Source organism: Phaethon lepturus, unplaced genomic scaffold (genome assembly GCF_000687285.1).
Source record: "Phaethon lepturus isolate BGI_N335 unplaced genomic scaffold, ASM68728v1 scaffold12372, whole genome shotgun sequence".
NCBI lineage: Eukaryota > Metazoa > Chordata > Aves > Phaethontiformes > Phaethontidae > Phaethon > Phaethon lepturus.
In genome coordinates, this window is record NW_010521347.1 from 20,995 (window position 1) to 45,447 (window position 24,453).

General features: G+C 39.3%; 1 protein-coding gene across 1 annotated transcript in view; it reads right to left on the minus strand.

Annotated features, from left to right (window-relative positions):
• Positions 1-24,453, minus strand: part of SLC24A4 (solute carrier family 24 (sodium/potassium/calcium exchanger), member 4) — a gene marked incomplete at its 3' end in the record, with an annotated part of 82,116 nt that overhangs the window by 20,611 nt on the left and 37,052 nt on the right. Inside the window, exons 2-8 of the mRNA XM_010281488.1 lie at positions 8,968-9,044; positions 7,731-7,805; positions 5,597-5,681; positions 2,622-2,725; positions 1,830-1,904; positions 802-827; positions 55-108 (exon numbers count right to left, since the gene is read on the minus strand). Coding sequence (XP_010279790.1) covers positions 55-108; positions 802-827; positions 1,830-1,904; positions 2,622-2,725; positions 5,597-5,681; positions 7,731-7,805; positions 8,968-9,044 — 496 coding nt within the window. The remainder of the gene's footprint in view (positions 1-54; positions 109-801; positions 828-1,829; positions 1,905-2,621; positions 2,726-5,596; positions 5,682-7,730; positions 7,806-8,967; positions 9,045-24,453) is intronic.

Here is a 24,453-nt window from a genome sequence, read left to right on the forward strand (position 1 = left end):
AGAATTATGGTCAATTAACACCTAAAGGGTATACAGAGGAAAAAAAGCACTTACTTCATGATAAGTATGTAGAATGTATACATAATGATGAGTATAAGGCTTTCCCACCTCAAAGAGACAAAAAAAGGTATTATAAGGCCATTCAAACAGCTGTATGCTTTACAAGTTTTATGTGGGAGTGTGCATTCAACATTTAGTACAAGTCACATTTGTGTACACAGGATTCACATCATTAAGATTAGATGGTGTCTCAGCAGAATGGGGGGAAGTAGACTCTGAAGTTCCAATAGACACGCAAATAAAATATAATGCATATACTTCAGAAATGTGCTGTGCAGACTGAAACCATAGCTACCCTCTGAGGAGCATAAAGGCAAGGCCTTTTGTCATTTCAGTGCTGAAGCACAGGCCAGGCACTCTTGAGAGGACCCTTTTAGAAGATGTTTATGACCTTCCACTAGGATCCCACCTTGGACTGTTCTTTGGGACACTTAGTACCCCCATAAATGTTAACAGCCACAATCAGAGCAGCAGAACTTTGGCTACCCTCTCTGCATATGTAAGTCTTCAGGCCTTACATGGAGCCTATTTACTTTGTTAATGTTTCCAGGTTCTCAAATTTTCTTTCCGTTTTCCTTGATCATCATAAAAAAATATAACCAAACACATAGCATTTCCTAGGTGTCAAATCCAGCTCATACTCCCAGCATGTATGAATGAAAGCTAATTATACTGCAACTCTATTTACTGATCAGTCTCATAGCAAATATGGGACTGTAGGGAATCATTTACACAACTTACCATATTATTTTCTCATCATATATGAACTAGAAGAAGGAGAAAAAAAGGAAACACATAAATTGACCATTTCTCTGCTCTATCTTGAAAAACAGTCAAAGTTATTTAATAAAAGTATGTCATACCCAGCAAGAAGCGAATCAAGTTTTGACCCTTTCTAACCAGAACTTTCACTGTATGGATTGTGCCCCTCACAAAGCACAAACCTTGTGAACAGGGCTTGGATCCTTCTCAGTGATTCTTATAAATACTTTTTAGTTAAACAGTGTGAGCACGTGAAAGACACACAGATATGCACACATGTACCCACACACTGTGGTATGTAAATGACAGCTAAGTCATGTATTCTGAAAAGACTTAGCTCTGAGTCCTTTTAACAGCTAGACCAGCTTTAGCAGAAAACACAGCCGTTTTACTTCTCTTCTTAGGCCAAGTGGTTATACACATTTTACTCCACCCTGTGTAACTCCTGTAACTGAACGGGCAGCTAGTGATCCATATTTATTATAAAACAAAGTGGATTCTTCCCCTCCTTGCCACCAGACACAGTAAATGCGTTCATTCAGGAACTACTACACTGCTCTAGATGAATAAAGTGGTACTTCATTTGTGCTCTATTTAGAAAAATTTACTCAGAATCTGTGAAATAAAATTACTGTGTAAAAACAAGAAACAGCCACCCTCCCTATTTAATTTAAAATAGAGGTGCAGCTCAAAATTTTTCATCTCCACAACAAGCAGTCCCCCCAGGTCAGAAGAGAGCCCTAACTGCAGTGTGTAACAGTGGCCTGCTCGCCTGCAGAACTTTACAGACTGTAGGTACAAAGTGGATGGACATTGATGGACACATATTCTGTGGGGTTGTATGAAGTTCTCATATTTGGACCATGTTGTGGAGCTGAACCCTCACTTCCAGATGTCACTAGAAACAGGTAGGAAAATAATTGTTTACCAGTGTACACCAATGGTTAGCAGTCTGGTTCTTAAAAAATTCAAGCAATGAAACACATTAATTAGTAAGAGCTACTTACAACAATAAGTACGATCACAGATATCGTGTAGTACACAGAGTCCCGGAACACAGCCCACTTGGTGAGTCTAACCACCTGGAGAAAAAAAAAAAAAAAAAATCACACCTTCAGCCAACAAAGATAGGTTATTTTAAAGACAAAACAAAGGCCTCTATCTTGCAATCACTTAGGTGTGTGAGCAGAATTATTATTAGCAATGATTCTGGAACCAACTGCAGTTTTATGCTAGCAGGAAAACGTATCTGTCTGCTAGACAATGGATCTATAACAACCATCAGCAATAAAAAATCATATAGAAACTTCCATTAATGAAATACATTTCTTACTAATGATATTCTGATTTGTCACAATTTCAGTTGTAAAGTACAATTCATTGTACTGCAGCAAATCAACGGACTTAATACCTGAAAAAACATGATACACAGTCTAACCATCTACTAAGTAGACAGCATAAAGCTCATGCTTGTGTCCTAGATTCTTTCATCACCATCAGTACCAGAAAGGATTAGTAGATGCCACTGATCAGTTGACTGTGAACACAGGATTGTATGAAGAGGAACCAGTTTCCTCTGTATGCTACATGTTCAGAGTGCTGAAACTACAGCTGAACTTTTTGGAAACATTTGCTATTTGTAAAGCATTTGTAAATTCTTTCCAACATTTGACATTTTTCACAATGCCAGCTCATTTTTGGTTTTGAGTAATGCTCCTTTTTTTTTCTTTTAATATTTGTTCATGGAAACCCCTAAATTGTAAGGAATTGAACTCCATAAAGATAAGTATCTTACTAACCTGTCCTGCAAACATTCCACAGACACCAATAATGCAGAGGATGTTGAAAACTTCTGAACCAACAATGGTCCCTACTCCTACATCTCCATGAGTGATAAATACACCTGCAGAGGGAGAAAAACATGCATAATCACCTCTGTAATTTCATTTTAGGTCACAGGCAATTACTTAGAATATGTACTACATTAGAACAAGAGACTGATTAAAAGTTTAACCAAAACATGTTTCATAATAAATGCTCACTTCTCTGTGGAATTTTTTGTGCTTTTAGTCTAGCTAACAGTTCCCCATTTTTGGCTTAATATCTCTACATACATATTTTTATTAAAAGTAAATTATTTATTAGCTGGTTAGTTCAACAGTAAGTCCTGTATTTCACAGCTTGTTAGTGGTGCAGTAATCCATTCAAATGAATATAAAACACCTCCAGCCACATCAGAAGCATGGAATTTATTTCAAACAGAATAATAAAGCACAGAAACCTTTCTCCCAGGTATTTGATATTTAGTGTGTTCTCCCTTGCAATGTCTCATGGGAGTAAGAGATTCTTCCCTCAAAAACCTCTGGGTGCTGTAATATTTGCCTTCTGACTCACAGACAACCAGGATTTAGACTTAACCTGTTCTAGTACCAACTTTGAGATTTCCCTTAGTATTGAACCCACCTGTGCCTCAGATATCTATTTGTAACATAATTGCATCAGAATGACAAAAATTAATGGCTGAAGAGGACCTCCAGGGTTTATCTAATGTAATCTTCAGCACTGAGACAGAACCAAAGGTAACGTGAATGCACTACAGAGCTGTACATACTTGTACTTTAAATCCTTATCTAAACGAAGCCTTAAAGGCTTATGCTCGCTACTTATTAAAAAGTTGGAGATGAGGTTAGTGCATTCCTTTAGACTGTATTTCTCGAAAGTTTGTTAAAATGTCAGTTGGGATAGTAGCAGAAAGCCTACTAAGGCTTTACTGACGACAGATTTATCAAATGTAAGCTACCGTGCTGCTAGAAAGCTATGATCTACTTGCCATTACTAAAACTTGGTAGGACAAATCCCATGACTGGAGTGCAGCTATCAATGGCTACAGGCTGTTCAGAAGGGACAGGTGAGGAAAGAGGGACAGAGGGGATGCCTTCTACATCAAGAAATGGATAGGTTGTGAAGAGCTGTCTCTGAAGAATAGCCACGAGCAGGTTGAAAGCTTATCGGTAAGAATTAGAGACCGAGACAACTAATTGAACCTTGTGGTTGTATTACATAGGTTGCCCAATCCAGGTAAGCCTATTGACAAAGCCTTCTCACTCAAGCTACAGGAAGCATTGCACTCACAGGCTCTTGACCGGCTGGGGCACTTGGACCACCCTGACATCTGCTGGAAAAGTAGCACAGCGAGCTGTAGGCAATCCAGGAGACTCCTGGAGCACAGGCAGCATAACTTCTTAGGCCAGCTAATAGACAGCCCTACCACAGCGGATGCAATACTGGACCTGTTGGTCACCAACACAAGTGAGCTCATTGGTGACAGTAAGATTGGAGGCAGCCTGGGCTGCAGTGATCATGCTCTGGTGGAATTCACAGTCCTGAGGGATATGGGGCAGGCAAAGAGTAAAGTCAGGACCCTGAATTTTAGGAAAGCAAAATTCCAGCTCTTCAAGGAGTCAGTCTATAGCACCTCCTGGGAAACTGCCCTCAGGGACAGGGGGGCAGAACAGAGCTGGCAGATCTTTAAGGACACTTTTCATAGTTTCAAGAGCTCAGGAAAAGAAGGCAAGAGGCCTGCATGGCTGAGTTGAGACCTGCTGGTCAAACTAAAGGGCAAGAAGGAAATGCACAGGCAGTGGAAGCAGGGACAACAGGTACCCTGGGAAGAGTACAGGGATGATGCTCCCCAGCTGTGTAGGGATGGGGTCAGGAAGGCCAAGGCGCAGCTGGAGCTGAACTTGGCAAAGGATGCAAAGAATAGTAAGAAGGGCTTCTACAGGTATAGCAGCCTGAAAAGGAAGGTCAAAGAAAGTCAGGACAGGCTGAGAGAGTTGGGGTTTTTCAGCCTGAAGAAGAGAAGGCTCCGGGGAGACCTTATTGCAGCCTTCCAGTACTTAAAGGAGGCTTCTGAGAAAGATGGGGACAGACTTTTTAGCAGGGTCTGTTGCGATAGGACAAGGGGTAACAGTTTTAAACTAAAAGAGAGCAGATTTAGAACAGATATAAGGAAGAACTGTTTCACAATAAGGATGGTGAAACACTGGCACAAGTTGCCCGGAGAGGTGGTAGATGCCCCATCCCTGGAAAAATTCAAGGTCAGGCTGGATGGGGCTCTGAGCAACCTGCTCTAGTTGAAGATGTCCCTGCTCACCACAGGTGGGGTTAGACTAGAAGACCTTTAAAGGCCCCTTCCAACCCAAATTATTCTATGATTCTACGAAATTTGCTGCTTTCCTCTTTCTCCATCAGTGTAATCCTGTGTCCTTCCTTCTCTTAATAGGTACTACTTTTGCTATTTAGATCTCCTCTCTATGCCAATAATCTTTAATATTTCAGAGATTACTTCAGATAATTCTGTAATGTACACCATGTCCTTCTGCCTTTAACAGATCTGACCTATCTATACATTCATTTGTTCTTTTCCCATGTTCCCTGTTCTCCTACTTCCTTGCTAAAATTAATTCCCTTTATTTGTGAAGAAAGAAGCCAGAGACATTAAATATCTCAAATTCGCTCTCAGGAGACTGCAAAAAATCTCTACTTCCTATGTTCAGAATCAGTCACTCCTCTCTGTGTTTTGAGAGGAGATTCACAGTTTCATGAGATATTTTGAGTAGTTAATTATACCATGAACCACAGACTAGCTGACAGCTGCAATTGCTGATTATAAATTGACAGAAGAATGGTAGCACTTTTGGATACCCCTGTTTCACCTGCTGTTAATTTTTTAACAGCAGATCTCATAAAAGCTAGTGTGTGGGCTCCATACCTATAACAGATGCAAACAGTTCTGGAGTGGAGCTCCCTGCTGCCATGAATGTCGCTCCAGCAACATCTTCACTCAAATGTAGTTTCTGGAAGAAAAGCATTGGTAATTTCACCACTGCTACTGTACTTATATTGCACAGTTCTACAGTTGCAAAGACAGAAGCTCTTCATTTTCTGGCCACAGTGCTGTTAAAGGATGAACAGTCACTATGATACAAAATTAGGGAAGGAAAATATACTTTGGGCATGTAAAATGTTTATACCCTAACTCAGTGAAGTGTCAGATAAAATTACCTACTTATATATAACTGAATAGCCAATTGTAGCTTACATGTAGCTGATTAGAGAAAAGCATCTCTGCAGATTCAAAAAGATTGTAAACGTCTCAAATTGTTTTCATTAATTTGCTTCTGGAACTCTAAACACAATCGTTGAAGAATTAAAGGCAATTCTTGTGACTTCTAAGATTTGAAAATAAAAATCCATAAGAGAAAAATATAAGCTCTGTGAAAAAAATCTTACAAACAGCAGGCCTGATTCTGGTTTCTCTTTACAACTGTGTTAATCAAAGTGAGTCTGCTGACTCAGACAAAATTAGTCCAATTAGACACAGAGAGGCCTGTGCACTGTAGACAGATCTATTTTTATGACAGTGTCTCTTAGGCTCTAATAGCATATAGATAACTTTGGAGTTCTCAGACCAGCAGAAGCATGCGTAGCTCCACAAGTGGGCTGCATCAACTTAATGCCGTCTGAAGATCTTCCCCTTGAACTATAAAGAAGGTTTTATGGAGGAGCTTTTTCCTTTTTGAGGGTCTTTAGACTCATCCTTAGTACCTTATTTTTCTTCCAAGGATAGAAAAGTGATTAGTGACAAAAGGACCAGTACAGAAATCCTGTATTTTTCAGGCAGTATGCAACATTTTGAGCAGATGAAACTGGCATGCTACAGAACTTGACAAACATAAACACAAGCCCTTACTGTACAATTCAATCTATTACCAGTCACACTGTTGCTGTTGCAGGAGCTCAAATGTAAGTATGCTATCTGAATTCTTCCTAGCTTTTTTAATGTTCAGCAGAATATGAAACAAGTGGCAAAGATTTTATGAAGTATTAGTGGCAAGTTAATTGGTACAACCCAAATGGTACAACTTAAATATGGTGTATAAGGTGCATGCTGAAGACAGAACATCTGAAAAGGGAAAGAAAAGATCCCTATTGAGTGTGTTACTATTATCCCCCTCCCTTATTCTTCTATTTGTTGTTCTACTGATAAGTGTACATAGCTCTGAGTAACACTAATAGGAATTTAGTACATATATCCATAGGAAAATAGATTTTTTAAGTAGCTACAGGAGTTTTTCAGAAATCGATCACGTACATTTTTGTTAAAAAGAGATGAGATTTTCATTTTGCCTGCAAAAGGGTATTAAAATCTTGGTTTGTATTTTGTATTAATTTTGTAGCAGTTCAAAAAGCCTTGCTTACCTAACACATTTACATGCCAAGTATAAATTCTACCCTGTCCCAATCAACTCACTTAATTAGAATCCTACATGTAATTTTGCAAAACCTTCTCACCAACTATATAAAGGAATTACATTTATTTACTATTTTTTGCACATAAAAGATGTATTTTCATTTCACATCAAACCAAGGTACATACTTTTCCCATGCATTCTCCCTTTTCTCCACTTTATGCTAGGACTGCATATGCTTGCTTTCTACTTGCTGATACAGTGGTAGATGTGCAATAAAATTTGCATAGCCAACACATTAATTTGTCTATGTATGATTTCTTTTCACAGTGACTTTTAAAACTAGGAGTACAATAATAAACCCAACTCATCCATATGTCATATTGATCCTAGCTACATGCTTCAGGCATTTAAGGGTGGGTTTTGCCATCTGATTTCATTAAATCTTTCATTTTTGATCCTTGAGTGTGGCCAGGGAGACCAATGTGCACAGATCACAGGTTCATTTTTTGATGGAAAGCTCAAATCATTTAAAAAAAACTGGGGCCAAAAAGTTGACAGGAATAAACGCCAAACAATGATGGCACAAAATGTTTGATTCTTTAATATTCTCTAAACAGATTTCCAAAAGAGGAATAAAGTTCTTTAACATACCTCACAAATTTTCTCTAAGGATGGAACAAAGAAGTCATCGCATACTATAGCCAAAGCATAGAACATATAAAGAGCCTGTAAAGAAAATTAATTCAGGAAATATTTCAGATTTTTCCTGTACATGAAAAAAGAAAAGAAGGCAATGCTGTATTTATTCAGACTAGCTGAAATACATAGCTTCATTTTTTATTCCATTCCAAATAAAAATCCAACTGCTGATCAATTTATGGCATAAAAACAGATTCTTGAATGTAAGTTTAAGTTTAGAACAAGAATGTTTGCCAGACCCTAGAATATGAAAGGTACCACAGTTTGACAGAATAGGGTGCCACAACAGACCTCATATAAAGAAAAGTAACGGGTAAGGCTTACAAAGTCACCTAATCGTCGTCTATATTTTCAATTAATTATCAGACCAAATAATTAAATAGGAAGTAACACCATGTCGATTAACAATACTCAAGAAAACATCACACTTGGAAATAAGCAGACCTTCACCATGGCTCACTGCACCAAGCCTCTTAGGAATGATCCTAGTTCCCTTATACATGCTATTCTCCCACTCTCTTATGTGGCTTTATGTGCTGTGCTCAAGCAGTGGGCCTAATCCTGCTGTTGTCCATCAGACACAACTTTTTACTTTAGTTTCCCTGAGCTGGGAATGGAAAACTGGAGCCCACAAGCCTTACTTGTTTCATTTTTTCTACAATAAAACATAAAACTCCACATGACATTTTCTGTATTTCTTCAGGGTGGTTTGGGGTTTTTTTAATTACAATTGCATCTTTCACATAAAGATACAATAGAAAAGAAAGAAAATCAAGAATCTTCCACATCATGCTTGGTGTCATCAACAAAGCAACCCCAAACCCTGTTTATACTAGACAGAATTTTATCTCCAAGTGGATGAATGCATAGGCGCTGTGCAAATTCAGACTTGCATAATTTTCTTAAATAAATCATAGATTCATAGAATCATTTAGGTTGGAAAGGACCATTATGATCACCAAGGTGAACTGTTAACCTAACACTACCAAGTCCACCACTAAACCATGTCCCTAAGATGTTACCTTTTGAGCATTTGTACCCATATAGACATATTAGAAATACTGAAATCAAAGTATTAGAAACATGTGAATATATACAGAGCTCTATTTAGTAAAGTCACTAAGATGATTAACGTCTTACTAGACAAATAAAAGGAAAAAAAAATGAAGCATAGTAGAGGAAAACTTACAGCAATTATATGAAGCAGAACTCCTCCTTGCTGCCTTTCTTTATTTGTAAATACATCTTCAGGAAATTCATTAATGGCTGAAAGAGAAATATACTTTTGTTTTTTAATTTTACAGCATCTATAAACAACGACTCAAAAATAAGGATGCATCTGTAGAAATATATGACCAAACATGAGTGTATCTTCCAATTTATTACATTATAGATTGTCACTTCAGAATGTCTTTTCTGCTCTGTAGAAAAAAAGAGATAACTGATACTTAGGTGTTATTAATTATCATTATTCCAGTGACTTAAACCAACCTCCAGTGTACTAAGAGTTTCACATTCTTAATGCTTTATTTTTATTATCGTCTCCTCTGTGTCTCCTCTAAATGTACTTCCAAAGTGATAGGCACAGGCACAAAAATTCATCCTGAAATAATATTTCGGGCTTTAAGAGTGCCTCGCCTGAAAAGTTATGCAATGGTTGTAACCTTCCATCAGGTTCTTAACTACAAACTTTTATAGAGCTCCACAGTCTTGCAAATAGTTTCACAAAGATTAAAGTGATTCCAAATACTTTCTCCAGAAAGTCTACTATCTAAATCTGGCAAAGCAAGGAGCAAGACTAAAATGGTAGGTGGACGATAGGAATGTGCAAAGACATGAGTTTTGGGATTATTTCTCGGTGACAGTGAAGTTATGTGGAGCTTCGTTAAAGGATCTGTGTTCCACGCAAAGGCAACAGAGTGATAAAAAGATTCCAGGTGGTGGAGACAAAGACAGCAACTAAATCAAAGGCCTGAAGAAACATATGAGATAAAAAACATCCAGATCGACAAGACAGGCAGGGATTGAGATCTACAGTGCCTCAGACAGGAATCTGTCAAGTTTAAGGGTGAAAATTATTTCAACTGCTGGAATCCAAATGCACTGAACTCATTAAATTATATTCAGAAAGAGATGTTCCTTTCCGCACGGAGTTGTAGATATAGGTTGACAACAAGATAAGTTCCAGAAGGTTCTTATGAACGTACCATAATATACTGAAACTTTGGGAAGGAAACAGAGGAAATATATGATCATCTTCCCCATATTCAGGTCTGCCAGTTTGAAGAAATGCTTAAGAGCACAATATATGATACCTATGCTGTTCCATTTTCAATGTCAAAGGCACATTTTCTCAATTTCTCGATATAATTCTGCAAACGATAACTATGAACATAGAAACCAAGAATTCGAGGTATGGTTGATGCTTTTAGCTACTAAACTTCAAACACTCTAAGCTACCCTTATTTTCAGGAGATGTTGCACTGTAATTCTTTGAAGATTACACTTTTTACAGTATCTTAAATTTGAGTTACTTGTAATCACCAAGCACTTAAAAATCTTAGCTGGAGTAAGAGGATAATCTAGTTTTAAAGACCTGAATGACTTCCCATCTCCTCAATCTTTGAGTTCTATATAAATACAAAAATGCCTATTCTCATCTATACTACACACATCTACATATGTTGCATATGTCTAGCTTGACAAAGACTTGAACAGTGTCTCCATGCAAAGCTGAAGATCCCATAGCTCTGTTTTTTCCATAGGGCCCACTACCATAAATGTATTACTTTTGAATTAATACATTGTCACAGAATCACAGAATCACAGAAACACTAGGTTGGAAAGGACCTTCAAGATCATCAAGTCCAACCATTAATCCAGCGCCACCATGTCCCCTAAACCATGTCCTGAAGCACCACATCCACACGTTTCTTGAACACTTCCAGAGATGGCGACTCCACCACCTCCCTGGGCAGCCTGTTCCTTGGTGTAAATGCACCTTGTCAGCAGGCAGTGTTTAAAACCTCATATACCTAAATCATATCTTCCTTCCAAAAGTCAGTGTCACTATTTTATGAAATCTCTCTAAATCCTCCAACATAATATTTAAAAGCCACTATAGTTTTTTTTAAAACTACTAATGGTCTATAAAATAAAAGTTCATCAACAATGACCGACTGCAATTCCGTTACTGACTTTCAGTAGACTTTTCAGTAAGGCCTGTTCTTATGTTGTATTCTAACTGGAACCAATATCAACACTCGGTATGTTGAATAGAGCTTTCCCAAGATATAGGCGCATCTTTTCTTTTAAATCTCAGGCAACAAAAGCTATATACAGCTATATGAAATTTTGCTTAGCCACCCCTGAATGTGATTTCCTACTCCTAGGTAAATGTTCTGTTCCTGGTCCTCCTTCTGTAATCACCAGGAGAAATGAAAGCCGTAGTGGATAGAAATATACAAATGCATCAGCACAATAGCACAGTAATATCCAGTCACTCATGGAATTATGGAATACCATTCAAGGGTATGCAGAGTACTTCAGTGACTAAAGACCATCAGCACACCACTGTTTAGCAGGACTAGCTTCAAGAAAGTGGGTCTGGGTTGCTATAGAACTCCAGTCTTCAAGGGCCGTGATTTGCACTGTAAAGACATTTGTGACCCTGTGAAACAGCCTGGGGAAATAGCATTGCTATACAAATGCAAACCACACCGTAAATAAAAGGCATTCGTCTATGGAGCCAAACAGATTCAAGTATGTCTAAAATCAAAATATGTGAATAAAACATCTTCCTTTCTGTTTCGTTTTCATCATTGTGACCCTCCTACAAGGAAAAGTATACTGGAAGTACACAGAAACAGAGAGAAAACTGGCTGCATTGCAGTTCTGAGACACTCTGTATTTAGAGTTGACATTCTTACTCTTCTACTGGAAGACAGTGCAGCATAATCCACAAACTATTGGTCAAGATGCAGCAATCTGCAATGCTTTTATCTACAGATAGACCTTTTAAGATGCCAACAGAAGCTTATATGCACGTAACAGCCAAGCAGGTTCCTTGTAGTAATATACTGCTATATATAGTAATATGTAATACAGTAAAATACAGTAATATTGTTCCCCCCGTGCAATCAGGGAGGAATACCCCTTCTGGAATAATATTGGAATACCATCAAATTTAAGAATTTCTTATCAGCTACATTAGCTGCCAAAAGCAAAATTTCTCAGAGGAGCTATTCCTTACTACATGAAATTATGGCAAAAAATTAATCAACAGCCAAAGCATGTGTTTTTAAACAAATTCTCCCCATTGACAATTAATAGTAACTAAAATAATTAATAACCGAAAACTAAAAAAGCGTTAAGGGGACTTCTCCTTTGGGAGAAAAGACCCAGAGCTACAAATGCTGTCATCTTACGCAATATGGCTGTTCTTGTATCACTGGCTAAAATACCACACCCACATGGATTCAGGACGTGTGTATTATTTTTCTCATCGCATCCCCCATTTGTCCTCTGTCTCCTCCATTCAAGCAGTGGCTGTGAGAATACACATATCCCAGCAATGCACTAGGACAGCAGAGACCGGAGCCCCGGCCTGAGTCTCTAGCTGTGATAACATGACCCTGCACGTGGGGTACATCCTTTCACGTAATCTGATGCAAAGGTTTGCAGCTCCCATCAAAGGTGCTTGTGCCAGGGGCACCATCCCCCTTACTGCCACCGTATAGGTGTACATGTCCCTGTCCCATAACTTGGCAAAATGGATGCATCATCTGGGAAGCTATTACCTACCTGGTAATCTCATTCAGTTGACTGTAAAGTATTTCACAGTAAAACATTAAAAATGGTTAAGTCAGTATAAACAGAAGTTTCTAGAAGCATGAATAAAAATCACTATCTTTCTACTTATTCTAATATAACTTTACTTATCCAAAGTTAATACTAAATAGGAAATTGGAAGACCAGAAGATATCAAAGGTAAAAGCCAGAAGACAGAAATTACCTCAGGCATGTGGCCACAAAGCAAAAGCAAACCAGCTTCACTGCAAACCATCTTGCTTCATATACAGTCTGGTGATATAGCTATTCGTAATAAATAGCTACTTGTAATAAGTATCTGCTTGCCTCACAGAGGTAATTTTAAAGAGTTAACATGAAGACAGCTTTTTCTCACAGATACTGCTCCTCCCTACACAGAACTCATGGCATGCAATTGTTCTTACATAGGGACACTACAAAATCTTTAAATGTCAGGGAAACGAAGCAAGGCTCTGGAACTTGGTAAGTAAGATTTCTTCCTTAATGAAATGACCACCTGCCAGTAAGCTCCAACGTGAAGTCTGGAGTTTTTCAGTGTAAGCATTTGCTGTCTTTATGGCTTTATTATCCAGACAATCACAGGTTTTGTATAATTGTCATCTATAAATTCTGTATACCTTGTCTACATGCACTGTTCTTTATTTACTTGCTGTATCGTGGTTTCAATATTTTAAACAAAGATTTGGTTTTCTCACCTACTGCTATGATAACCTGGTTGCTCAGGAAAAGGCTGTTTGGATTCCCTTGGCTCCTAGCTTAGGCCTGGGCACCAACAGCACTTAACTGAGGCGGGCAGTGGTATTCCCTCGTCTGTATAAACCGACAGAGGGGACAGGACATTACCATGGAGTTTGAGAGAGCACGGTGGGCCCTCATGGTACGACCTGATGTGTGTGCACAGCAGGGCACCGCTCTACTTCACACAGAGATATTTTCTCATGTATGGGAGTCGGAGCTATCTGGCAGCTCGAGTGGGAGCTACATCTCCTCGGTTCCTACTGAAAAGAGACAGAACAGATGGGAGAAGGAGAAGGAAATGAAGAGCAGTACATCTAATGGGGCTAACCTTTGCCAAAAAAAGGAGGGGAACATACACCAATCATCTTAAAATCAGCTAGAAATACAGAAATATTTATCCTGCTGGTACTGTTGCAAACCCATGGCTCCTGCAGCTCATCTTATCAAGCACGGATTTATTGAGGGGGAAGGGAGGTCACCAAGAAAGCCAAGTCTATATTGGAACTGTCATCATTCCGCAGCTCATTCCCTCTCCCTGATCACGAACCGAGTGGGGAAACAAAAGCAGATTATCCAGCCATGACTTGGAGGAACACCACCACCTTTTTCTTTGAGTGATGGAAACACATTATGCCATGACAGAAAGGATGATTCACCTTTGATATTGAGCTCTGGCTGAGTTGTCTATGGCTAAAGAGCTACACAAGGCATGCAAATAGCACGCCTCAGAACGGAGTATCATAGCAGGTGCTTAAGCTGTCTGCATGGCTCTGGAGCAAAGATCTGGTATGTAGCAGCCAGGGCATGCTGATTTTGGCTGGGATAGAGTTAATTTTCTTCACAGAAGCTAGTATGAGGCTGTGTTTTGGATTTGGGATGAAAATAACGTTGATAAGGTACTGATGTTTTCAGTTGTTGCTGAGCAGTCAAGGACAGTCCAGCTTCTCGTGCTGGGTTGCCAGCGAGCAGGCTGGGGGTGCCCGGGAAGCTGGAGGGGGCACAGCCCGGACAGCTGTCCCAGGCTGGCCAAAGGGGTATTCCATACCATAGGAGGTCATGCTCAGCATATAAAACTGGGGCAAAAAAGAAGAAAGGGAGGGACATTTGGAATTATGGTGTTTGTCCTCCCAAGTAACCATTACGCGTGATGGAGCCCTGCTTTCCTGGAGATGGCTGAACACCTGCCTGCCCACGGGAAGTGGTGAATGAATTCCTTGTTCTGCTCTGCTTGCGTGCACAGTTTTTGCTTTACCTATTAAACTGTCTTTATCTCAACCCACAAGTTTTCTCACTTTTACCCTTTTGATTTACTCCCCCATCCCACCGTGGGGGAGTGAGTGAGCGGCTGCGTGGGGCTTAGTTGCCGGCTGGGGTTAAACCACGACACGGGGTAACCCAGGCATGCCAGTGACACCTGCCCAGACTTAGGCTGTTACCGGATTACTTCTGGGTACCATCAGAGCATTGCTCCCACATGCCCTGTCCATACTGTGACAGGCAGTCTGCCAATGAAGTTAAGTTTCAAAATCTCCTAAGCCTGACAGAACATCTCAACAACCACGTGGATCTGTGGTTTTATAACCTGCCTCGACATGTGATTTCTTCACCTTATCAGCAGTTGATTTACTCACAGAGGCAACAAACATGCCAACTCTTAATACCTGCTAAGCGTTCAAGCCTGTTACAACTCTAAGTTTCTCCTCACAGGGAGAATGGAGCTCTAGCTGTTTGAAAGGACACATGCAATGGGCTCCACTCTGCCTCTGCAGGAAGGAGGTTAGGCAAATGATGTACACAGGAGCCCACTCCTCCTTTTTAATACCTGCATCATGTTCCTCTGTCCCTTCAGGACATGTTACATCGACAGATTGCAATATGTACTTATACTAATATAATCTGTTAGAAGATTTGAGTGAAAGCCAAAAAATCATCGCTTCTTCCAACCACATCTCCTTGAATGCAGAATATATGAGCTGAGTTGCAATGAATGGGATAAGTATATCTTCAAATCACTCTTGCTTTCAAAATATTTGTGGCTTTGGTCCATACTGCTCTTCAAAATCAGTGCACTGGGAAGATTTTTACAGAAAGAAGGTTAGACACTTTGTAAGTGTACTGATGGCAATGGGAGAAATTCCTCCCATAGCCTCTTTACCGCCAGTGTCAAGAGGGTCAGTCCCCTGTCACGTTTCACATATTAGCTCAGGTGCTGACGCGGTGACAGTTGCAGAAATGACTGTGGTGAGCTCAGTACAGCCAGCCAGACATGTACATGTAGGTAGTCTCAGGGAAGGGCATAATACACTCATCTGATCCTCTTGCATAACCTGTGCACTGTCAGTATTGTGGCAGCAATTGTGTACTTTAGAAAAGAAGAGCCGGGTTGCTTTTGCTCATAGAAAAGTATTGACTTGTTTTAGTTATGTATTCCAGTGTCAAAACCGGAAACAAAGCCAACCCAAAGATTGTATTATCACAGTGAAACTAGGTTACTCATATGTAAAATGTGTCATATGAAAGTCCTCCTTTTTGATACCACTTCCCAAATTAGATATAGTAAATTTTAACAGTCATTAGAAAATCACAGATGTGCCATAGTACATTAATGCTATATTTTTCACAGAATTACAGAAAGCCTGAATTAATGAAAAAAAAAAAAAAAATCACATATATCCCAAATCTTAAAGTAACCTTTTCTAACACCACAAGCTAGCATAACCTTAATTCCAAATTGTCAGCGGAGAAAAATGGTATACTCAGCAAATGCTTTTATGAAAGCTGGTAACTTAAAAAATCTTACAAGGACCAAAGGGGGAAAAAAAAAAAAAAAGAACAATTTACTGATAATCCTAGATGCCATCTGGAAAAAGCACGAATTACCAAGCTTTAAGCTCCCATTCCCATTAGACAGCTGTTTCCAGTTTTCTGTAGCAGGATGACGTGGATTTTTCCTCAAATACTCAGTTCAGCTTCTGCTGGATACTAATCTAGGCACCAGCGTTAAAGCAATTCAGGAATGGGCAGTTCAAATAAATGCACACGTTTACTTGAAAAATTCTGCAAGATAATTCATTTAGGGATAACTCTTTACTAAACTGTTTTCACAGATTATATACCACCTGGACAGCAACAAAGCACCCAAATGAAGTGCAATGAAATGATACAAAATACCACCCAACTTCTTTGAGAGACATTTGTGCATCAGTGTAATGCCATGTGATGCCAAAGATCAAGCTTTCTATTTGCAGGAAAAGTACCATATGGCAGGAGGCACAGTGAGCATCCTCCTCCATAGCCCTCACCTCACAAACAGCAGAATTATGAGCAAGTTTTATCTCTGTGGTATATTAATTCAATTTGCATTGCTCAACCAAAAGAGGACTGCCAAATGCGATTATCCGTGCAATGGTAAGTGGCAGCTTATGAAGCAAATAACTGACTCAACTCTAAATCATTAAATCCATTTAATATATGTATGTAAAGGATGGTGTATTAATGAAATAGCCTTCAAAACTCTCCTGCCATTAGTATAGATATTTGCATAATTTCATACAAGTCTGGATAAACTACAATAAAAAGTAATATTAATACCTTATTAAACCCTGGACTTACATTTCGTTTATCTTCTCTTTTATAAAAAAGAAAAGTATTTGCACTTATTAAGGCAATGTCAAACATTCAAATAAAATTACATTAACAATTATCTGCCAATAAAACAAAATCGAAAGGCATGATGAAATCTCATCTCCCGATCTAGGGACTCACTGATGAATGCACAAGTACTGCAACATGGGGATGTACTGGCATATCAGAGTGCAGCATTTCATGTGTACTGGGCTTTCTGTTAACGGTTTTAATGTCCTCAAGATAACTCTAAAAGACCCCAAGGTTTGGAATCATGGATTTTATTTTTTTTTCTCCCTGGCCTCCAGCTTTAGAAACTGCCTTTAAAGAGCTAGAGATCAAGAACCTCATGATAAGTTTTCTTTTCTTTCTGAGAAGTTAGTTATTTAACATTATTTTCTCACATGGATAGCTCTTGCCTGATGCTTTCATACAGCTGTATCTCAACCTTATTACTGCAAAGTAGTTCCATAGAAGACAGCTGGAACCTGCCTGGAAAACCTCTACCACAGTCCAGGATTTCAGTACAGCTATCAAACCATAAAGTCCACTCAAATTAACTAAGAATGAGGACATGAACATTTCTAAATCAGTGCTGAACAGAGATGAAATTACCAACACCTACTTTTGTTACAGTCTAAGAACAACTTACATTAAAATATTTTAATTCAGTGGACCGCAGTGCCCTAAATCTGCCCCCGTTGGACAGCTCTCCAGGGCTTATGTGAAATAAGCTGTTGGCCTGTGACCCGTCACAGAATTTCTGAACTCTGCTAACATCTTCCATGATTATGGTACTGGTTTTCCACAAAATCCATGTGTATTCTTCAAAACCCCACCCAGGGACACCAATCCTTTTATTTTACACCTCAGCGATCCTAAACCAGGATACTAAGATGTTTTTCACCTTCTCCCCTTTTTTAATTACCATCTCACACTGCCTCAGCTGTGTTTACATTACTCTGAGACAAGGTTACCAAAGCAGTTCAAACTCTAGCAGGGTCCAGCACCGGTGCAGCTTATTCCAACAAGTCATTTCCAATCTTAGGGGGAACAATATGGTTCATTGTCCACTCAGCACTGAATAATCACTGTGGAATAATGTGAACAGGTTTCAATTGTACTACCTCATGACTGTTCTGTGAATTAACTACAGACATCAGTCACCACCAAAAACTGGTATCTTCTCCATGGAATTTCCTCCTGCTTTTTCTCTTTGAGCTTCATACAGTCGACCTCCCCTTCACCTCTCCCTCATTTTTTGTTTCCTGAATGTTGACAATTTCTATGGTTAACAGCCTCTTGTTTCATGTGAGGGAGGGAGCCCTCTGGCTATGCAGGGTTTTGGACTCAACTTGCCTGTGTCCTTTTTGAACAGAGGTAGAAAGCGATGACCGTGGCAAGATTGCTACCTGATAGGAAAAAAAGTTTTGGAAAAGGGGTAATGACTGGGTTAACTATCCATACTATGACTCACATAACAAAGGACAGATATTAAAAGGTCAGGCAATTTTTCATCCCAATAGAAAAAGAATCATTCCTTATGTTTTACATAGGCAAGCCTTCCAGCTGCAAACAGGCTGGAGAAGCAAACATCACTTGCTTTCTATGAGTTTTTGGCATTACCACCTCAAGCTCAATGAGGTCTTGTTTTGGTGTTTTTTTTGCTCCCAGTCAGACTTTAAAATCTCTTCCAGACCTAAAGGATGGAAAATATTTATGCTAGTTGTTCAGCCTATCCATTCATAAACTCAGTTTGTTCACCTCTACACAATAAGGCCAGAAGTCTTCTGCCAAGGAGAAGCTGTGTTGTCTGCAACATCAATGATGTCTGCAAGGGGATTTCACTACAAATCCATTAGTAAGCTGTATAGCCAGGGAAAATGACAGTCTGGTTTCAATACCAGACGGCTTTGAAAATCAACCAGGCAAGCTGTAGCACTTCAGTGAACAGATTATGAGAAGTGTAACATAATTTTAAGACTAGTGGACTAGTGGTTACTGTGGACTAGTAACCCTCTTTGAAACAACACCACACTCCATTTGGCACAAAAGAAAGACATTTTAAAGAAGGTGGGTTATAACACCCCGATTTTGTTACTGAACATACATTGGAGCTGTTTTTACATATACCGTTGTTGTATTATGCCTAACAAACAGCTTGACAATCAGAGCAGACCACTACCTCCCTCTTTATTCCCAAAATGACTCTTTCAGCAGGTGTACAGGGAACAACCACTGCAGAAGTTGTCCTTCACATACTTCCCTATACTACAGAATTTCATAGCTGGAAGAATCTCTTTTTCTGTGCTGCTTTAATATGCGAGCAAGATGGATCAGTTAAGTGAATCTGGCCCGAGGTTGAAGTCTCCTTCCGCTCTGAACTTCTGAAGAGCTCATTTGGCAGATGTCAGCCATTTCAGAACTGGGATACATTATTATTCCATTGAAGCTATGGGATCCAGACTAGCCTTCAAAGATAAAAAGAAAAGCTGGCTCCCAGTGACAAGAGCTAATATGAAAGACAATCACATTTATGAACGCATATAGATGGAGTGGCAGGAAATAACAGCTTTCCTCAGAAAATATCACCAATACTGTTTAATGAACATCTCTGCTTGCAAACTGACTATAAAAGTATTTTTCTGTACAACCGAGTTCCTTCTTCCAGGCCTCTTCAGTGAATAAAATAGGGTGTTACCACCTCCTCATACCTGCTGGAGATAGACCTCAAGTAACACAGAATACGAGGCTATTTCCTGCCTGGTACAACCTCAGTAGCAGTGACAACCACATTCAAACTGAAAAAAAGACTGGCAAAATTTGACTTGATCAAAGCCAGACCACAGAAGAAGTTTGAACTGCTGGTAGCTAGGAAAGCTACCAGGTTACCTGAAAACTGAACAGACCACATGTAGAAAACATCAAAAAGAAGAAACAAGGAACTGCCAGAGCTGCCAGAGCAGCTATCTTTCCTAATAGAAGCGCACTTTAAATAAAACTGCTACTGTGCCTTCAGCACAGTTAATGCATAATAATATGATTTTGAATCTCTTCTATTTCAGCAAAAGCTGCAGTATGGCTCATTTAAAAGCAGCTGTATTGGCACATGCCATTCGTTTTCCTCAAATGCATGGAAAAGGAAATGAAATTCAATATTTAAAATAGACGGATTTTTACTGTTTTTCTGATCCCAAATCCAAGTAGTGAATTCAATCACCCAGGGTAATTGTGATTCTCTCCAAATTGAAACAGCACAAGAACTATAGGTGGTATCTTCTATGAGGCTACTGGTTTTCTAGAAACAAATGGGCAGAGCAATAGCAGACTTAAGTCAGGCCTACAGAGACCAAACAAAGGCAGGCATGAAATAAAGTCAGGCACAGGTATTGTTTGAACTTTCTTTACGTAGAAGTTTTTCTTTCTGGATATAGACTGAAAATGCTAGAAGGCAGCAGTAAAAAGACCTACTCAAACATTTATTCCACCCCCTGGCAATTCAGGATTGTTTCCAACAGTGAGTTTTCTCGTGCTTTGTCCAAAAAGCTCCATCAATCAAGAGGGAACAGGTAAAATACAAATATACAACAATAAGGCAAAGGAAGTCCCTCAAGGCTGTTCATTAGGAGACCCTTCTGGGGTCATAATTCTCAAGAGGGTTCACTACTGGCAAGCCAAGATTTTCAAGGAACTCAGCTCACCACGGACACCATGCCAAGCCATTATGAAAACCAGGCTGTTGATGCCAGAAGCTGCAATTAGCTGATTAATTCTCTGAGTTTTGCTTTTATTTTGGAAGGAAGCTGAATTTTGAAAATTTGTTTCAAGTTGCACATATCAAGCTCTCAAAAAAAAAGTGTTAAAAAACACTGGATCTATAACGAAATCAGGTTTTGGAGTCAAGCATTTAGGATAATTTTTTGTTCCATGTGCCCATTGGCGCTTTGAAAAAACTCATTTTCATATGGACAAACAGAAGCACAAGTTTCTCCCTGTGAGCCATGCTCATGTGGTATAGCCAATTCTCATTGCTTTGTTGTAAACCATGTGGTATTTGGTTTTTTACTTTTCCTGAAGCGATAGTCCTGGAATGATGCAATTATGTAAGAATATCAGCTTTCACTTCAAATGAAAAATCTGCTTCTAGGCTTTGTGTTTGTGGAAGAGGGCCCAAGCCCAAAATCTGAAAGACTTATAAAACCCAGAAGACAAACAACAACAACAAGAAGACCCAGACTTGTTTATCTTTTAAACAAACATCACAATTTTGCAGGGCCAGGTTTATACTTTCTCAGCACACAGGATTACTAGCATTACGCCTCAGTTCATATGCTTTAGCTCAAACTCACAAATACATACACATTTCAGCATGCAGTTTCTGCCCAATGATAGAAAATGATGCCAACATGTTTCTTATACCATAGGCTAAAGACTACTTCACCTTTTCCACACAAGTAATCCCATCTAAGGCAACCAAGACTTAACCCTCCAGCTCCTATGTCATGATTCATTTGCTAGATAAATAATTTTTCACATGGCAGATTTGCACAGTTCTCTGCTTTTTTTTTCCCCAGCCAACATGCTTTGGGGCATTTTCTTCTTACTCTAGAAATTCAGTAAGGAGCTGTAAACACTACTGGAGTACTTTAAGAATGGTAGCTTTTCAGCTATCTATATCTCTACTATATAGAAATATATCTCTATAGCTCTACTATACACTTCATCAGCCTCACATTTGATATGAAATCTGGTAAGTAAAAAACAGCTGCTTAAAAGATTTGGAGCCTTCCACATATTTAGCAACATCTTAAGCGGCACTTAATATTTAAGGGAGGGAAAGGGTGGGGTTTTTTTTCCTAAATGGATAGTAATTATTTCAGAATAAAAGCGACCTTAATCCAGAATAGAGGCATACAGCAGGAGAGTCCACTGCCAGAAGGTAAAAAGATAAACATTACAGTAATTCCACAATCCAAATTTACAGTCCTTCTCACATTTTGTCCACGTGAAATCCTATTCCATGATTATTTTGCATCTGTAAATGAATGTTGCAATGAAGCTGATACCAATTCACATAAAGAGAGACATAATCTTCACTTTGAGCAGTGCGTACATGAAGCTGAGTACAAGGCCAAAGGCCACAGAAGTGAAATTAGCAAATGGAAAGAAAAAGGGAAAAAAGGTGCATTGATTTAGTGATGTCACAGCCGAACCATGAAAGATTAGTACAGGGTTTTTTTAGACTTTAGAAGTTAAGCATAGAAGAATGCATAGTTTAATACAACACAGGTCTCCCTTTAACCGAGCCAGGTGAGCTGCCAGTAACAGAGGAACTGCTGTCACACAAGCTTCAGCACGTATGGTACAAGCCCAGTTGGAAGCCTGGATATATAGGTCATAGCTGGAGCTTCTGCTTCGCTGCTGCTGGTACCACAGCTAGTTCGCTTAAACTTGGGTGTTTCTCCATTACTGCAGAAATACTCCGGCTGTAAGTTTGGAGTGTTGCCTTCTAAGAACAAGCATCACACTGTCACAATCCTGCATGCATGTACACTTTCTGAAACCAAGTCAGAGAACAGCACTTCTCATGCCAAAGCAGCCATCAGAAGTGCAAACTATTTAAAAAGTGCTAGCAGATTTTATTTTAATTTCTTCCCAAACTTCATTGGCTGACCAGCAAATTGACAAAAGTGGTACCTAGAGTTCTCTCCAGCTTACTCTTCACTGGTTTACTACCACAGCACGCATACAGACTATGGGGTAACCCTCAGCAGAAAATCCCAAATCAGCACATCAGAAACATATTTGTATGCAATGGCCATTTGCACTTGGCTCAACAGGCACCGAACTACATTGTCTGGCCTTCAGAAGCAAGAAAGGTACATTCATCTGGAGTCTCAGAAGGACACTGATGGGAAACAATCGCTGTCTATAAATATCATTGAGGTAACTATGTAAATGAAGACAGGGAATTATGGAGAGTGTCAGAACATGGTAGGAAAACAATCAACATCTTAAAGCTAAGGAATGAAAACAGAATCTGTTAAATATATGCACTAAATTCTTAACAAGTGGAGAAATAGGAAAATGACACACTCATCTAATCATACCAAACAGTAGCAGGTATTTAAGAGAGATATATTACAAAGCGCTTTCTGAGACCATGTACAGCAACTTTAAAAGAATCTCTAGGAGCACCATCTAAAACATTCTAAGGAAGCATCACACCAAGATGATGCCCAGCAAAATACATGTAGTTAGAAATAGTTGACTCAAGGGATCTTTTTTAATCTGGTCTGAATGAGGCTTGACTCCAGTGTAACCCACATCATACTTTACAGTGCCACTCAATGCAGTAGGACCACACAAGACATAACCAGCCATAAAACACACAGGTGCTTTCACACCTGCCCATTATAGGAATAATACTGCATTATTCTTCATTCTTAAAAATAAGCTTGTATCATCATCACCTCATTGCATCAGGTGGTTCAGAAACATTTTGCTCTGCTACCACTTGTTTGCAATGAATCGAAGAGGAAGGCCCACCTTCTTAATATATATTAGAAATACACAGAATATATATACATTCTATTTATATTCTCTCTATATGTATCTATTTAGGTTTGCCTCAAACTGTTAGGTGAAAAAAACCTGCCATGCGGAAATAAGGTGGCTGCTTGTATTCCTGCTATGCACCAGAAAACAGAGCCGGAATCATAGTAAGAAATCTGATAGAATATGGCTGCAGTAACAGAAGGGTGCTGAAAGACCAGCGTGGTCACAAAAACAAGAAATGTGGACTAGGACAGTGAGTACTCAAAGACAGCAGATCCTCACCACAAACTTCATCTGCCTTCAGCTGATGAAAGATGAGCAGAGCAGGAGTGATGGCTTTAAACTGATGATCGTATCTCACCTGCCCCGAGAGCCAGACCTAACATTTCAAAAGTTATTTATATGCCCATTTTGGATTACTAAATCTATTAACTTATAGTGTCACTGTGTCATGTCACACCAATCTCTTTCACAGTCAGAGGGAAGACTAAATGTATGAAAATGCCTCATACGGTTTGCACCTCCCTTCAACAGCCTGGCTGAACGTAGCTGATGAATGCAGCGAGCTGACTAACCTGTCTGTGTAATTCTATTTACTTGGATTCAAGAATTTGCAAACCAGTTATGAACGCCAAGGGACATTACTAAATGAGTACCATCTTTCTAGTCTTTTGTTCTGTGAAAATGCTTCTTCTGTTACCTTGCAATCATCAAATACTGGGCATAAAATCTGTGCCTGGTTTGTGAAACATAAGGCCTGGTAAACCTTTCTTGCTTATATAACAGATTACACCTTTTAAAATACGTAACTTGAGCATGGCAGTGCTTTGATTCAAGTTGGCTAGCCTGTCAGAAAGTACTAGTTACAGCTTACATTAGCACATCTCATCAGCTGCTAACACAATCACTTTGCAGTCATTCAATC